Source organism: Ambystoma mexicanum, chromosome 13 (genome assembly GCF_040938575.1).
Source record: "Ambystoma mexicanum isolate Mex_15411 chromosome 13, UKY_AmexF1_1, whole genome shotgun sequence".
Lineage (NCBI taxonomy): Eukaryota > Metazoa > Chordata > Amphibia > Caudata > Ambystomatidae > Ambystoma > Ambystoma mexicanum.
This window is the reverse complement of record NC_090938.1, coordinates 36,577,918-36,594,468: the sequence shown is the minus strand read 5'-3', so window position 1 is coordinate 36,594,468 and position 16,551 is coordinate 36,577,918. Positions and strand designations below refer to the sequence as shown.

Genomic DNA, 16,551 nt, shown 5'->3' with positions numbered 1-16,551 from the left:
TTTCCGGAAGACATCTCTACTTTTCATGAACTTGGTCCTGTGAACCATGTGAAAGCTTTGTCCAAGCCTTCCATTTCCAGGTGGCTCTCCGGCTGTATCACGCACTGTCACCGGTTGGCAAAGCGACCGCTGCCCGGCCATCCGAGAGCCCATTCCACAAGATCGATTGCTGCAACAATGGCATTCCTGTCTGGTGTGCCCCTTCTGGACATCTACAGGGCGGCTACGTGGAGGTCTATGCACACCTCCACAAGATTCTACTGCGTCGACGGGTATTCCAAAGAAAAGTCCAGGGTCGGCGAAGCAGTGCTAGCCAACCTGTTTGCTTGAAGGTGAGCCTGGTCCGTAGGTAAAAGTAATTGCTTCTGTTGAGCCTTACCACCTCCCGTAGTTGGGTATGTGTGTACTGCTATGTATTCTTTATCCATGAGCATGTGAATCCATGCCAGACCCCATGCTGGAGAAGGAACAAGTTACTTACTTGTAACTGTTGTTCTCCAGCATGGGTCTGGCATGGATTCACATGCGGACCCTCCCTCTTACCCCTCTGCGGCTCTTCTTGGTCATACTGCCACTTTACATGCTACTAGAAGGCTGCCAGAGGAGGTACTTGGGGAGAGGGCAGTCATTGGCTGGGGGCAGTATTACCCAGAGTTCACCGATTGGTTTAAAGGAGAAAGATTTGGAACTTGCTAATTCCACGAGAAGGGGGTGAAAGAAATATCAAGGTGACACACAAGAACTCTCTAATACCAGGAGAAGGATTTGTTCTCCTGGTGAAGACTAAAAGCCCTTTTGATACACTCAAGAGGTGCCAGGGGAAGGGAGTTATTCCAACTGGTTTTGTTGTGAAATATATTGGAGTGTGCGGCCCAAAACCAGGAAAAGGGAGTCCTTTTCTTGGCCCAGAAAGTTGAAGAAACTGAAAGCCCATTGAACAAGAGACGCCAAGTGAAGGGCGTCATTCACCCTGGCATTGGTGTGAACTATATTGGAGTGCGTGAACCTCTACCAGGAGAAGTGGGGTATTCTCCTGCTTCTGAAAGTTGACTGGTGCAAAGGTTTGTTGCAACCACAAGCCTGGGGAAAGGAGTCCTTCCCCCTGGCATCCTTTTTTTCCAAAGAACACCTCTGGGAATACCAGCCAAATACCAGGAGAATGAGTCATTCTCCTGCAGAAGGAACTTTCTGTTGCCTTCTTCTCTAGTTGTAGTATAAGGGATAGAAGTAGGTTGTGCCACGGGACAGTGGAGTTTGATTTTCACTGGCATTCGGACATATCCTTTAGTATTAGTTTGAGGCAGGGGAACCCCTCAGAAGATGGGGATAGTGAGGGTTTCTTCCGTTTTGATTAACGTTTTTAGCTACCAAAATGCCACCCTTGTGTCCGCATCCTTCTTGAACACCTTTATACTACCCTCTTTTTTTGGTCACTGTTCCCACCCTTTGTCCTTTTATTACCCATGCTCGTGTTGACTATTGCTCGTGGCCATGCTCTCAGTTTTTGGTACTGTTCTCTCCCATACCCTCGCATCTATAGCCCACCGTTATTGTCCATTCTTTCTCTGGGCACCAATCGCAAACTTTGCCCCTTCCTTACCCATTGTTCTTGCCCATTCTCCCTGTGTTTGGTCGTGGCTCTCGCCCTCTGTCCTTGTAGCCCTATCGCCTCTGCGTCCCATTTTTTGTGCTTTTATTACTGTGCTCCCTCCCTTTGCTTGTTGCTTCTATTTGATGCATTCCAATCCTTTTATCTTCCTTTTCCACATTTTTCTTTCCTCCAGCAGACTGACTTCTGTATACTCCTAGCGCAGGTATGGTTCACCACCCCAAAGGCAAGCTTTGGCGCTCGTACGCTGGTGATTTGGTGCTTAACAGAAGATTGTTCTAGGCCATTCTCCTGGTTTTACCAATGTCCCGCCCTTTGTCCCTGTATCATTATTTTAAACCATTCTCTTTGGACATTGTTCTTGCCCTTTGTGCATTGATCTGCCTTTCACTGTGCATGCGGTCATTGTTCTAATTCATTACCATTGATTGTACCACTCATTGGCCATTCTCTCTCTGGCCATTGTACCCGTCCTTTGTCCGTTCACTCATTGCTCTTGGTGATTGTGTGGGTGTGTGTGTGTGTGTGTGTGGGGGGTTGGGTGTGTGTGTGTGTGTGTGTGTATTGTCATTATTCCCACCCTTGGTGCTTGTATCCCTCATTGTTCGCTCACATTTCCCTTGTGTGGTAATTTTTCGTGCCCTTTGTCCTTGTATCACTCATTGTTCTCGGCCATTCTCTTTCTGGCCTTTGTATCAGTCCTTGCTTTCAGCTATCTTTACTCCCACCCTATGTCCTTGCATCACCCATTGTTCTCAGACATTACGCACTTTGGGACCATTATGGTGGTGAACTGACACAGTAGAAAAAGCCCAATAATAGCAGTATTAATAGTTGTTCTGCGTTGCCATTGTTCCTGCCATTTGACTTTGGGTCACCGATTCTGTCTGCATTTAGTCATCATTCGCACTATTGTTCTCGCCCGGCCATTCTGTGTGTGTTGTCATTGTTCCCGCCATTTGTTCTAGCATCAACCGCTCTCTCCGGCATGAAGTCATTGTTTGCATTTGTTGTCCTTGTATCCCCATTGTTCTCCCTCTGACATTCTGTGTGTGGTCATTGTTCCCACCCTTTGTCCTTGGATTACACTTTTGCAGAGAACATTCTCTCTGTTGGGCCGTTGCTCTTTCCTTTATCCTTGTATCACCCATTCTATGTATGGTTATTCTAACTGCCCTTTGTCCTTGGATTAGTCATTGTTCTCAGCCATTCTCTCACTTCTTGGCTGTTGTTCCAACCCTTTGTCCTTGTATTGCTCATTCTCAGCCATTCTCTCGCTTCTTCGCTGTTGGTCTAACCCTTTGTCCTTGTATCACCCATTCTGTGTATGGTTATTCTAACTGCCCTTTGTCCTTGTATTGCTCATTCTTCTCAGCCATTCTCTCACTTCTTCGCTGTTGGTCTAACCCTTTGTCCTTGTATCACCCATTCTGTGTGTGGTTATTCTAACCATACCTTTGTCCTGGTGTTACTCATGGCTGCCTCTCTGCCATTCTCTATTTGCCAGTTGTTTCCACCCGTTGTCCTTGTATCACTCATTGCTCTGCCATTTTGACTCCTCTTTTGCTGTTGTTCAGGCCCTTTGTTCCTGTCTCGCTCATTCCCTGTGTGATCATGTTTCCCTCCCTTTGTCCTTGTATTCGGACACTCTCCCTCTACTTGGCTGTTGTTCCCGCCCTTTGTCCTTGTATTGCCCATTGGCTGTGTGGTCATGGTTTTCTGGCACCCTCTCTGCTATCCCATTGTGTTCGCGCCCTCTGCCCTTGTATCCCGCCTTTTTCTCGGCCATTCTCTGTTTAGCCGACCCCCACCACCCCCTCCCCCCCGTCCTTGTATCAGCCCAGCCAGGGCTGGCCCTCTGCCCTGCCTCCGCCTCCGAGTGCTGCCACACACCCCTTCCCGCCCCACCCTGCCCAGGCCTTTTGTTGCGCGCTCTGATGCATTCTCGTTGGCGAGTGGCCCAGGACAAAGGAAGCCAGGCCTGGGAGATGGCGGCGCCCTTTGACCTGTGTCGCCACGCAACCCGCCCGGCTCGGCACCTGTCGCCTTGTGATGCGATGGACCGCGGCATATGTCGCTCTGCCTCCCCGGGGAGGGCTCCGCTTGCACTGGGTGGGGCTGGACTGCCCCGCATTATATCCGAGCAGTGAACTTACCCCCCTTTCCACTCATGTACACGAGTCTTGAGCGCGCCCTGCTTTATTTTACATCTTTTCTTTCAATGGGGGAAATACCAGCTTTTCGCGTGTTTTCTCGTTTGTTCTCGATGACTGCCACTTTAGTTTAACAAACTAGTGTATTCTGGGAGTTGTAGTCAAGCTAAATGTCACTGGAAACAATTGGACTTTTGGTTTGTAAAATGGAAGGCCGAAAAACTGGAAGTAGTCTTAAGCCCCTCCCCCTTACACAGCAGATACTCTGCACTACCTGTGTGCTGCCCGGGTGGCAAGGTGGCCGCTCTGCTGCCCGGGTGGCACACCTAAGCTTGTGTAGTTGTCTCTTCAGCCCACCTGACTAATATTACGGCTCCACGTTTCCTGTGGTTTGCGTTCACTCAATTGTGCTTACAGCTGGGCCCGCAGTGCTCGCTTTTTAGCTGAATGTTCTTATGCACTTGGGTTTAGTTTTGCTTTAAAATCACGTTCTAGTAGTACTTTATCTAAACTGGTGTATTCTGAACCATCCAGAGCTGAGTGTGTGTCCCAGCCCAGGAGGCGATGGCAGCGGGAAAGGTCTCTATGAAAGGAAACTGTAGAAATAACTGGTGCCTTGTATCTTCTCTCAAGTAATGGAGCCCCTTTGATTTTTCCTCCTCGCTGCAGTTATGAAGAGTTCTACGTCTGCTGCTCGCTGAGTCATGGAAGCAAAGAGCTGTGCAGCCAACTCCAGACCAAGAAGGTGCAGGTCTCCAAGTCCCTGTTCCACCTCATCCTCTGGGACCACATGTAAGAGCGCCTGGAACTCATTGGTAGAGGAGATGTGGGGCCAGCGACAATCATTGGGGGCATTGGGACAGCTGGGCGTGGCGTGGGGTGGGAAGGGGGCTGTAACCATGCTGCACATTGAAGGGGTCCACCATGTTCTGGTATAGGCCACCTTCGGCAGCATTTCCAACGATAAGGTGAGCGCAGCAGACACGTGGACTCATGGTAAGTGGAGCTGGGGTGATGCCACCAGACCACTCAGGCTCTCTTTAGATTATGGAGGTGCTTGGAGGTGCTTATGGAGGTTATAGGCTGTATTGAAATAAACACCACACACACGTGCACTAATTATCAGACCTGTCCAGCAAGGTCAATGTTTGAATGAGCAGGGGGTTTGACCCCCGTCTCCAGCGACAAATGGGGTGGCCCTTAAGGAGCCAGGGTGCGCCTCCCCTCTTAACTGTGAGCGAAGCTTGCCCCTCTCTAGGTATGTGGAACAAGCTTGCCCAGCTGTTGCCATCAGGGGCGCAAGGAAACCTACATTTGGGGGGCGGGGAGGGGCGCGCTAACTGGTGATGGGAGGGGCCCCATCAAAAACTGGGCAGGGCTGACTTGGAGGCTCCACCCCTCCGTTCTACCCCCAAGGGTCGTCTGGTGTGAGGACCAAGTATCAAATGGTACATTTTAAAGTGCAATTTGCCGGTGAGAATGAAGATGTTCTTGGATGTAAAGACAACATCCACGTCAAGTTGCTCTGGTAATGTTTATATGCCATGGACAGCAGCCTCTGAAAAATATTCTTGAGAAAAAAACGAGATTATATAACATAACACTTGTACCATTAAGGTCGTGCCACAGTAGGCTGCACCACAATGCCAGTGTAGCCACATAGCACATATGCTGAAGAAAAAAACAAGTGTGCACCTACGCCCCTTGGATGTGAAAGTACACATAATGTGGGTATATGTTGGCTCGCATCCGTGGGGAGGGGGCTGATGTTATGTTAAAGGTGCTTACATAGCGCACCGTCACCAACGGAATTGGTCCCCAGGCGCTCTGGTGGATCTTTAAACAGGAAGGAGGGCGGGTAGGGTTAGTCGGTTGGAGGGGAGTAGGAGAGTGGGAGAGGTGATGTACTGTTGGCAGCTTCAGCTCGGTATACACGAGTGCTGGGTTTTGGTGCTAGTATCGGATCGGGCGAGACCTCGAGTGCTGTGGGTGTAGTTTGTGTTGTTCTTGCGGTGTGGTAAAGTATGTGTGGATTGCTGGGAGAGAGATGGTTGTGTGGCTTTGTGTGGTTTAGAAGATTGAGGGTTGAGTTAGTGGGTCTGTGTCCTGATTCAAGTACTTCTGATTCCGTTAGAGTTGTATCCCTGTGGGTTGGGTTGATGCTGGTTCCTCGTGGGCCGACTCGCTTTGTTGGTGCTGTGCGGACTCTGCTGTATCATAGTGCATATTGTTTGGATTGATAGGTGCGTCTGAACCTTTTCTTTGGGTGTGGGAGTGGGTTGGTAATATCTATTCTCTTGGTGTCTAGTGTGACACTGGGCAGTTGAGGTTTTGAATGGTTCAGGGTCGGAGTGGCGTTCTAGTGCTCCCGTTTTAGTGAGCCTGTGTATTCGGTCGTTTGTTTCTTCCTGTCATGACTGTCTTTCCGTTGGTTCTTTGATTTCTGTGGGGTGAAAATACTTGGGACTGTCGTTTAGTAGTAGTTTTTGTGTAGTGGGGCATTGTGCTTCCCGTGTAGTAGGACAACATTTGTAGTGATGGAACATTATGTTTCTCACCCACTGGATTGGGGCTCATGGTGTAGTGCTTCCTTTCCCTCTCTGTTGTCTTCAGGTCTGTAGGGAATGGCTATAGTTTAAGGTCATGTCCTCTTGACGATTCGTCCTAGTGTTTCTGTCTTTGTCTTGCTATGTATACTGTCATGAACCGTCGCCTGCGTCCATTCTGGACTTCGTGATCCCTGACCCATAGAGGACTGAATGCAGTTATCCTCCCAACATGGCCGCCTGATACGGAACGCAGCCTGCCAGTCTTTGCGCTCCACGCTTTGCACACTACTAAACAGACACGCCCCTGTGGCGCTCCGTGTCTCAACGCTGCCGCTCGCTGTAGTTGGACGTGTGCTGCCAGAGTTCGCTCTGGGCTTTTTCCTCACTCCTGTTTCCCAGTTCCTTGAATCCTCCTTCTTCCTTTCTTCCCTCTAACTTACCTCCGAACTTCCTGGATTTTCGCCCGCGCTCGAGTCACGGCGTTCCGTGCCTGCGAGCCCTGACACCATTCCTTCCTGGTTCCGTCCTGGACTTCTGAATGTATCCTGGAGTTGAAAGATCTTTCTCACGCTGGAATCCGAAGACCAGTACACGGGCTTATATGAATCCCGGACCGTGCAAAAGAAGTCCCCAAAGAAGGTCACAAGCAAACAAGAAAAACTGGTGAGAAGGGGAGAGAGTTGTGACATATACGGTCTTTGGTCGTATTGCGGCTGTCTCCCGGTTACTTGTTTAGTATGTCGTGGGATTTTCCTGAGGGTTTTTCCCCATTGATTGCTTGGTGTGTATCGGGGTCTCTCTCTACGTTCATCAATGTTTTAGTTGTGTGTGTGCCCCTGTGGCCGGTCTTTCTAGTTATGACGTGAAGAGCCAGGTTTTGAGTTGTTTCCTGAAAGGTAGGCGGTTTCTTGTGTTACGTATGTACTTTGGATGGTTGTTCCAGGTTTTCGGGGCTTGGTGAGAGAAGGAGGATCCTCCAAGTTTTCTTTTGTTGTAGGATTTCGGTTCCAGGCGGATGTCAATGCTTGATCTGAGCGTTCTTGTTGGTTGATGTAGAAGCAGTTTGTGTCTCAAGAACTCTGCGCCTTCGTTGTGTACCGCTCTGTGCATGATGCACATTGTTTTGAATTGTATTTGTTTTATTGGTAGCCAATGTAGTGTTTTCAGCGCTGGTGTGGTGTGTTCTCTTTGGGGTGGTTTCAGAAGCAGTCTGGCTGCCGCGCTTTGAATGCGTTGTAGTTTTTTTTAAAGTCGTTCCGGCATGCCTAAGTATAGGCTGTTGGCGTAGTCTACTCGGGACATGGCGAGGGTATGATGATGGTGGTTGTTTTGTTGGCGAACGATAGCAATGGTAGGATCCTCTTTGCTGCTCCCAGGAGGAAGCATTTTTTGAGCAGGGCGTTTAATTGTGGCTCTAGCGTGAGATTATGGTCCATCAGGACCCCCAGGTTTTTTATAACCGGCGAGGGTGCTGGGGTTGTCCCGAGTGCGCATTTGATTTTGCTGAGGCAGAGGGGCGATGAATGTCTTGAAAGTGGCAGCTTTCAAGTGTTACTGTGTTTGTGGAAGTACGTTTTTCTGCATCTGCACGAGCCGAGTAACACTTGACTGCTGCCCGTTTCAGGAAAGGCTCCCCTCCTCACCTTCCAGGGGGTGCGCCTAGGTCCTAGGCTAACATTTCAGGGAGGTGAGGGGCTAACCCTTCAACTAATGGTGGAGGCGTAACTTCCGAGAATGTGGGGGAGGGGCAAACTTACTTGTGTGGGGGGCATCTAACTTCTTTACACACTCCAGTGAGACTCATCTGGGGAAGCTTCAATGTTAAAAGCAGTTAACTCTGCCCTTTCCCTCTGAAAGCACCCACTTAAGGTCTGCTGTGATAATGAGCAGTTCCTGTGCCCCCTCTACCCTTTCCAATCTCTCCACTGGCGTGTAAGTGCTAACCCCACATCACGATTCCAGTTGCCTGAAATGTGTGCACGCGTGCCCAGGAATGCAGGCGCTAATGGTGAGATGCTTTATGTTGGTAATTGCAGGGCCTTTGTTAACAGAGAAGCCCTGGCCCCCCTTAACGTCTGCGTCCTGTTCTGGCTCTGCAGTTCAGCCGGGTCGAGTCAAGGTAGCCCAGCATTTTGGTGGCTGGAGCCCGATCAGTTCAGTGGTGTTGCGCCACAGCTTGCCATGCCATGCCACACCTGTTGTGTGTATGCAGAGCATATTAAGGGTGCAATTGTTTGGTCCGCGTGCGGGCCTGCGCGTTTCCAGAGGGCCTTGTGGCGTTCACTGTAAGCGCTCTGCGCAACCCTCCCTGAAAGGAGACCCCGCCTGGGGCCAGCCATGCTGTTTGGGCACAGGATCTTGGCGGCCTTGGAGTTCAAGGTGGGAGACGCCCTGAAGGCACAAGGTCGCCACAAACTATCCCAAAGCTTTCCTGGGCTGTGAAGTGGTAGCTTCCTCCGAGGCCCCTCTCCACACTCGCTTCCCCAGGCAGGCCTCAGCAGGTGCAGCTGCTGCTTCGCCCCCCCCCCCCCCCCCCCCGAGCTGAACTCTATGGCGAGGAGGCAGAGTGACAAGTCTGTAAATAGAACTTGACCGAGCCGGCCGTGGGCACCCGACCCAGACTCGCCGGGACCATGCAATGCCGGGCGGTTGCGCATTTTTACTCACCCGGGCTGTGGAAAAGGGTTAATTTTAGAATGAGTCCCTCTCAGGGAAAGAATTGACGGAGGAAGTTGGGGAGACAGCAGGAGCCCGAAGACGCAGCTGCAGGGAAAGGGAGCCAGAGAGGTGGCACGAGCTGGATTGACCGAAGGGGCGCAGGTCAAAGAAAATGCTGTCCAGAAGGAGAGGAACTAGGCTGGTGTAAAAGGAGGCCCAGAGACCCCGGGAGAGGTGGAGAGAGAGACTGCGGAAGAGACACCGTGAGACTAGGCGCATAGCGCAGTCGCGAAACTAACTCCTTGGAGGACTCCCCAACTCCTTCTGATAGGAGGCCTCTAGGACAAGGCTCTCTCCTTCCTGTGACGCGGATCCTGACCCAGACCCTGGAAGTGCCAAGGCCATCCCTTAAGGTGGGGCGCAGCCTTCTCAGGAGACATGGGGCTGCCTGCATGAGCTGGTGAGGACCAGTAGCAAGTCATGGACGCCGCAGGCCATCAGCAACCTTACCTCTGCCAGGTATCGCGCCGCTGTGAGAGGCTTTGAGGGTTAGTCTCCCGAGCAGCCCTTGTTGAGGTAACCCTCAGAGGAGGGAGGAGAAAGAGCGGGAGGGGGGGGGGGCTGTGAGTTGGCAGCTCCGGCCTCCTCTGCGAAGGCTTTCTCCATGTTCCACTGACCTAGAGGTGAAATCTCCAGGGCTGGCTTTGAATTATTCCTCCATATGCTTCAGGAAAAGGTGGGGCTGGCTCTTGGCTTATTCTCCATGTATCCCTTCCCGGGGGAGGCAACGTTACATTAGCGGGTGCGCCCTAGAAACGGGTGCTTGCAAAGTAAGAGAGGGTGTCCTATGGGGTCCCTTGCAGTCGTTAAGCGTTGCATTGTGCAGAGATCACTGGAGAGTACAAGGATTGCGGGTAAAACATGCAACCTTGGTGGCGTCTATTCATGCAGGGGGTCCTGCCAACTTTTCATTCATGTCACCCTGGAATCTTTGGCTAGCCAGAGTTCCACAGTGCTTGGCCCCATTTCCTAATTCTGGCTTCTGATTGGTCGAGCCCAGTCATGTGCATTATAGTCTTTTGCCGATGTCGCCGGGTATCCCTCGGTTTGAGAAGCACAGACACTTGCTCCACTAGTTTGGTTCCACGCAATGTTCGGGTTCTCTTAGCGATATTTAGGTGTGCTAAAGAGTTGCTAGGCCTACATTGTCCCTGGCCCGACTTGCGAGGAGGGTGTGTGTTGGGTGTGTAGTGGGTGCAGACTATTCCCTGGTTAGAGGGACCATTCGGTGTGTAAGGGTTCCATCGTGTGCGTGTTGAGGAACCACCGAGTTTTCAGCAGTTCCATTGCCTCCTCAAAGTATGCATTGGGTGTGTAGTAATTTCATTTTGGCAAGTAAGAATTCTATTGCGCTTGTTGTGGTCGTTTGGCATTTGGTTGTGTATGGTGATGTGTGTGGATTTATGGGACAATCTATACAGCGTTGGGCATATGCTGTGGGTTATCAAAAAGCATGTGGGTACCCAAGTGATTGGGGATCTCATTTATAAAATTAAGGAGGTCAACATTGTTTTTTTGGGGAGCTGTAGAGAACACACATTAACTGAAATCCCTGCTAAATGTGTTGAAACTTGAACATCCCTGGTCAGGCTTTTGGGAGAGCAAAGTTTCCAAGTCTTCGTGAAAGGTGAGGTTGTTCTCTGGATAGCCTACACAGGTTCCGAGAGAGTCTTTACTTAGCTAGGTGCCTGGGTGGAAACAATAATGAGAGTTGCCAGTCAGTGAAGTATTAGTCAGAGAGAAGAGTGGCAGCACTTAGTCTGGGGTCCATGGCGATTGTGGAGGTATACCGGTCGCTCTAGGAGAGCGTGCTCAGTGAGCCGGTCAGGCAACAGAAGCGCTGCCTAGAGAGGGTGAGTGGTGGAAGCCAACAGAAGAGGCCAACCCTGAGGTTGTAAAGGGATGTAAACACTGAAGAGTCCATCCAGAGACCAGGAGGTTGGACAGATGCACAGGGCATTTGGTGGTGCACATGGGTTGGTAGTGCAGTTGCTCCTGGGGAAGGCCCTGCGAGGGGCGGGTAGAGTGTGAGTTAGCGAGCGTGTCAGGGAGGCCGTGCTGCTTTAATGGTGATTCAGAGTTTGCTTTTGGAGAGTAGATGCTTGTTTGAGATTCTGTGGGCATGGAAGAGTTGTTTAGAGAGTGGGATCCTTGTTCAGCTGGTTTCTGATTGTCAACAGACCATCTTGTGGAGAAGTGTCCTGTTGGCCAAAGCACGTGTCCTTTTCTTAAGCCCGGGCCCTGCAACCTGCGACTTACCCAATGTTTTGGACTATGGTTCCCATTATCCCTAACCATTGACTAGCCTGGCTAAGGTTTATGGGAATTGTAGTGCAAAACATCTGGAGAGCAGATGGCTGCAGACCCCTTTAGGTTCGTGGACATCGCTTGTGAAATTTTGACACGTAATGTATTTGTTTCAATTCACCTGACTCAATTTGGTTATTTTCTGGTTGGAAGCAGGAGAGGAGCTTCCGGTGGTTGTGGCTACAGCAGAGGTGATCTGAAAAGAATTGCTCTCATGCCAACACATCAAAGTACACAAGGTCTGCGCCCATACCTCGCCCACTCAATACAGAGGGGGCAGCCAGAAAGAATATGAAAAATGTCCGCCAGGCTTTTTCCCACCGTCCTTTGCGACTTGGTGTCTTGCTGACGTTAAGTCATTAGTGGGCCGGGAGAAACGACACTTGGCGGCCTATTTTTGCAAGACCTTGAACAGTCCGTTCTTTGATCCACAGATTTCAGCTAAATGTTTTGTAGAGGCTGGAGCTGTAGTCGCCCTGACCAGGCTTTGGTGGTCCGGAATGATTGGCAGCTGTGCTCTGTGTCTCTTTGTGATGGAATCTGGAACCCGCTTTGGAATGTGTTGGTGGCCACTCTACAGAGGACGTCACCACCCGTCCCCTGGTGCTCTGTGGCCATTAAAGATTGGAGCGGTCTTTACTAGGAACAAGGGGGTCTTTCAGTAACCACCCCGTGAACTCTAGGGGCTGGGCTTCTAGAGTACCCTAAATCTTGGGACCCCATGTGCTTCATTAGGGTACTTCTGCAGAGGACGCCCCACAGGTGGTGACAGCAGAAACCTGGTACCAGACACTTCTTAGCATGGATCGCTCCGTTCTCTACATGAAGCCATCCTCGCCAAACATTCCTGTAGGATGAAGCTTGTGTGTGGGTGGAGGCAGCTGCCACCCAGCTTAGATGGCTTGCTTGCAAGTATTCCTACCTCCCCACAGAGTAGGACCACCAGGCCACTGTTTGGTGGTCCGCTGACCTCTCCTTCTCTCTCCTTTCAGGATCTGTTTCCCTGTCCAGGTGAACCGGCTGCCCAGAGAGACCCTGCTGACGGTGACCTTGTTTGCGATCCCCAACCCACCGCCCGGAAACTCTTCAGAGGCCAGCAAGCAGCGGCGTGTTCCAGAGGCCCTGGGCTGGGTGACTACCCCTCTCTTCAACTTCAGACAGTAGGTGTCTCTCCCTCTGCCATTGAACTCTCTCCACTGTCTCGCTCCTTCCCTGTTTCCCACCTCTCATCCTTCTGTTCCCTGCCCTCCACCCACTCTTTTCTCTGCCTTCTACTCTCAGCCCGCCATAGCCCTCTGTCCTTTCCCTTCCCACGCTCCCCCCTGTCCGCTATACCCCTCAGTACTTTCCCTTCCCGCGCACTCCTCTGTCCGCTATACCCCTCAGTCCTTTCCCTTCCTGTGCTCTGTCTGCTATACTCCTCATTCCTTTCCCTTCCCACACTCCCCTCTTTCCGCTATACCCCTCAGTACTTTCCCTTCCAGCGCTCTCCTCTGTCCGCTATACCCCTCAGTACTTTCCATTCCTGCGCTCTCCTCTGTCCGCTATAGCCCTCAGTCCTTTCCCTTCCCTTGCCTCTTCTCTGTCCGCTATACCCCTCAGTCCTTTCCCTTCCCTTGCTGTTCTCTGTCCGCTATAGCCCTCAGTCCTTTCCCTTCCCTTGCTGTCCTCTGTCCGCTATACCCCTCAGTCCTTTCCTTTCCCTTGCTCTTCTCTGTCCGCTATAGCCCTCAGCACTTTCCCTTCCTGCGCTCTCCTCTGTCCGCTATACCCCTAGTCCTTTCCCTTCCTGCGCCCTCTTCTGTCTGCTATACCCCTCAGTCCTTTCCCCTCCTGCGCTCTCCTCTGTCCGCTATACCCCTCAGTCCTTTCCCTTCCTGCGCTCTCTTCTGTCCGCTATACTCCTCAGTCCTTTCCCTTCCTGCGCTCTCCTCTGTCCGCTATAGCCCTCAGTCCTTTCCCTTCCTGCGCTCTCCTCTGTCCGCTATAGCCCTCAGTCCTTTCCCTTCCCGCGCTTTCCTCTGTCCGCTATAACCCTCAGTCTTTTCCCTTCCTGCGCTTTCCTCTGTCCGCTATAGCCCTCAGTCCTTTCCCTTCCTGAGCTCTCCTCTGTCCGCTATAGCCCTCAGTCCTTTCCCTTCCTGCGCTCTCTTCTTTCCGCTATACCCCTCAGTCCTTTCCCTTCCTGCGCTCTCCTCTGTCCGCTATAGCCCTCAGTCCTTTCCCTTCCTGCGCTCTCCTCTGTCCGCTATAACCCTCAGTCCTTTCCCTTCCCTTGCTCTTCTCTGTCCTCTATGCCCCTCAGTCCTTTCCCTTCCTGCGCTCTCCTCTGTCCGCTATACCCCTCAGTCCTTTCCCTTCCTGCGCTCTATTCTGTCCGCTGTACTCCTCAGTCCTTTCCCTTCCTGCGCTCTCCTCTGTCCGCTATAGCCCTCAGTCCTTTCCCTTCCTGCGCTCTCCTCTGTCCGCTATAGCCCTCAGTCCTTTCCCTTCCCGCGCTTTCCTCTGTCTGCTATACCCCTCAGTCTTTTCCCTTCCTGCGCTTTCCTCTGTCCGCTATAGCCCTCAGTCCTTTCCCTTCCTGAGCTCTCCTCTGTCCGCTATAACCCTCAGTCCTTTCCCTTCCTGCGCTTTCCTCTGTCCGCTATACCCCTCAGTCCTTTCCCTTCCTGCGCTCTCCTCTGTCCGCTATAGCCCTCAGTCCTTTCCCTTCCCGCGCTCTCCTCTGTCCGCTGTACCCTCGGTCCTTTCCCTTCCTGCGCTCTCTTCTGTCCGCTATACCCCTCAGTCCTTTCCCTTCCTGCACTCTCCTCTGTCCGCTATAGCCCTCAGTCCTTTCCCTTCCTGCGCTCTCCTCTGTCCGCTATACCCCTCAGTCTTTTCCCTTCCTGCGCTCTCCTCTGTCCGCTATAACCCTCAGTAATTTCCCTTCCTGCGCTTTCCTCTGTCCGCTATACCCCTCAGTCCTTTCCCTTCCTGCGCTTTCCTCTGTCCGCTATAGCCCTCAGTCCTTTCCCTTCCTGCGCTCTCCTCTGTCCGCTATAGCCCTCAGTCCTTTCCCTTCCCGCGCTCTCCTCTGTCCGCTGTACCCTCGGTCCTTTCCCTTCCTGCGCTCTCTTCTGTCCGCTATACCCCTCAGTCCTTTCCCTTCCTGCACTCTCCTCTGTCCGCTATAGCCCTCAGTCCTTTCCCTTCCTGCGCTCTCCTCTGTCCGCTATAGCCCTCAGTCCTTTCCCTTCCTGCGCTCTTCTCTGTCCACTATAGCCCTCAGTCCTTTCCCTTCCTGCGCTTTCCTCTGTCCGCTATACCCCTCAGTCCTTTCCCTTCCTGCGCTCTCCTCTGTCCGCTATAGCCCTCAGTCCTTTCCCTTTCCGCGCTTTCCTCTGTCCGCTATACCCCTCAGTCCTTTCCCTTCCTGCGCTTTCCTCTGTCCGCTATAGCCCTCAGTCCTTTCCTTTCCTGCGCTCTCCTCTGTCCGCTATAGCCCTCAGTCCTTTCCCTTCCCGCGCTCTCCTCTGTCCGCTGTACCCTCGGTCCTTTCCCTTCCTGCGCTCTCTTCTGTCCGCTATACCCCTGAGTCCTTTCCCTTCCTGCGCTCTCCTCTGTCCGCTATAGCCCTCAGTCCTTTCCCTTCCTGCGCTCTCCTCTGTCCGCTGTAGCCCTCAGTCCTTACCCTTCCTGCGCTCTCCTCTGTCCGCTATAGCCCTCAGTCCTTTCCCTTCCTGCGCTTTCCTCTGTCCGCTATACCCCTCAGTCCTTTCCCTTCCTGCGCTCTCCTCTGTCCGCTATAGCCCTCAGTCCTTTCCCTTCCCGCGCTATCCTCTGTCCGCTATACCCCTCAGTCCTTTCCCTTCCTGCGCTTTCCTCTGTCCGCTATAGCCCTCAGTCCTTTCCCTTCCTGCGCTCTCCTCTGTCCGCTATAGCCCTCAGTCCTTTCCCTTCCCGCGCTCTCCTCTGTCTGCTGTACCCTCAGTCCTTTCCCTTCCTGCGCTCTCTTCTGCCCGCTATAGCCCTCAGTCCTTTCCCTTCCTGCGCTCTCCTCTGTCCGCTATAGCCCTCAGTCCTTTCCCTTCCTGCGCTTTCCTCTGTCCGCTATAGCCCTCAGTCCTTTCCCTTCCCGCGCTCTCCTCTGTCCGCTATACCCCTCAGTCCTTTCCCTTCCCGTGCTCTCTTCTTTCCGCTATACCCCTCAGTCCTTTCCCTTCCCGCGCTTTCCTCTGTCCGCTATACCCCTCAGTCCTTTCCCTTCCTGCGTTTTCCTCTGTCCGCTATAGCCCTCAGTCCTTTCCCCTTCCCACCCTCTCCTCCTGGCAATTCACAATTTCTAATGTTGGATGCCGCACTCTTACATAACCTACTTCTCCCCAAAGCAGAGCTGCATCTTTGCTAAAATAACTTTGGTAAAATGGAACCTGCTACTCGAGGCCACCACAGGATACTGTTTGCATTTATTTATTTAGTCAGTCAGGATGTCATTTCAAACAGAAATACCTTCTATAGGATAAAGTATCAGAGGCTGTCCTGGGGCGAGGGTGCCTTTACAACATGCAGTGGTTACTGGCTGTGGCTTTGAAGGTGGAACAACATTTTGCACTTTCTGGAGCCCTAAACTTGTCTTGTAGAACTGGGACTTAATGTCTGGGCTCACCTTAAACGACCACGGGAGAGTTTACCACACTTACCACACTCATTCACCGGGTACAGACTGTTGCAGGATACCACGCTCATTCACTGTGTACAGACTGTTGCAGGATACCACACTCATTCACCGGGTACAGGCCGTTGCAGGACACCACACTCATTCACCGGGTACAGGCCGTTGCAGGATATCACACTCATTCACCGGCTACAGGCCGTTGCAGGATCCCACACTCATTCACCGGGTACAGGCCGTTGCAGGATACCACACTCATTCACCGGGTACAGGCCGTTGCAGGATACCACACTCATTCACCGGGTACAGGCCGTTGCAGGATACCACACTCATTCACGGGGTACAGACCGTTACAGGATACCACACTCCTTCACGGGGTACAGACCGCTGCAGCATACCACACTCATTCACCGGGTACAGACCGTTACAGGATACCACACTCCTTCACGGGGTACAGACCGCTGCAGCATACCACACTCATTCACCGGGTACAGACCGTTGCAGTACACCACTCATTCACCGGGTACAGACCATTGCAGGACGACGCACTCATTCACCGGG

The 16,551-nt window shown here is 52.2% G+C and overlaps 1 protein-coding gene across 2 annotated transcripts in view; it reads left to right on the top strand.

Annotated features, from left to right (window-relative positions):
- PIK3C2B (phosphatidylinositol-4-phosphate 3-kinase catalytic subunit type 2 beta) overlaps positions 1 to 16,551 on the top strand; it is a 497,568-nt gene that overhangs the window by 297,702 nt on the left and 183,315 nt on the right. For both annotated transcript variants that reach the window (XM_069633113.1, XM_069633114.1), the window contains exons 12-13: positions 4,432 to 4,554; positions 12,329 to 12,496. In XM_069633113.1, coding sequence (XP_069489214.1) covers positions 4,432 to 4,554; positions 12,329 to 12,496 — 291 coding nt within the window. The remainder of the gene's footprint in view (positions 1 to 4,431; positions 4,555 to 12,328; positions 12,497 to 16,551) is intronic.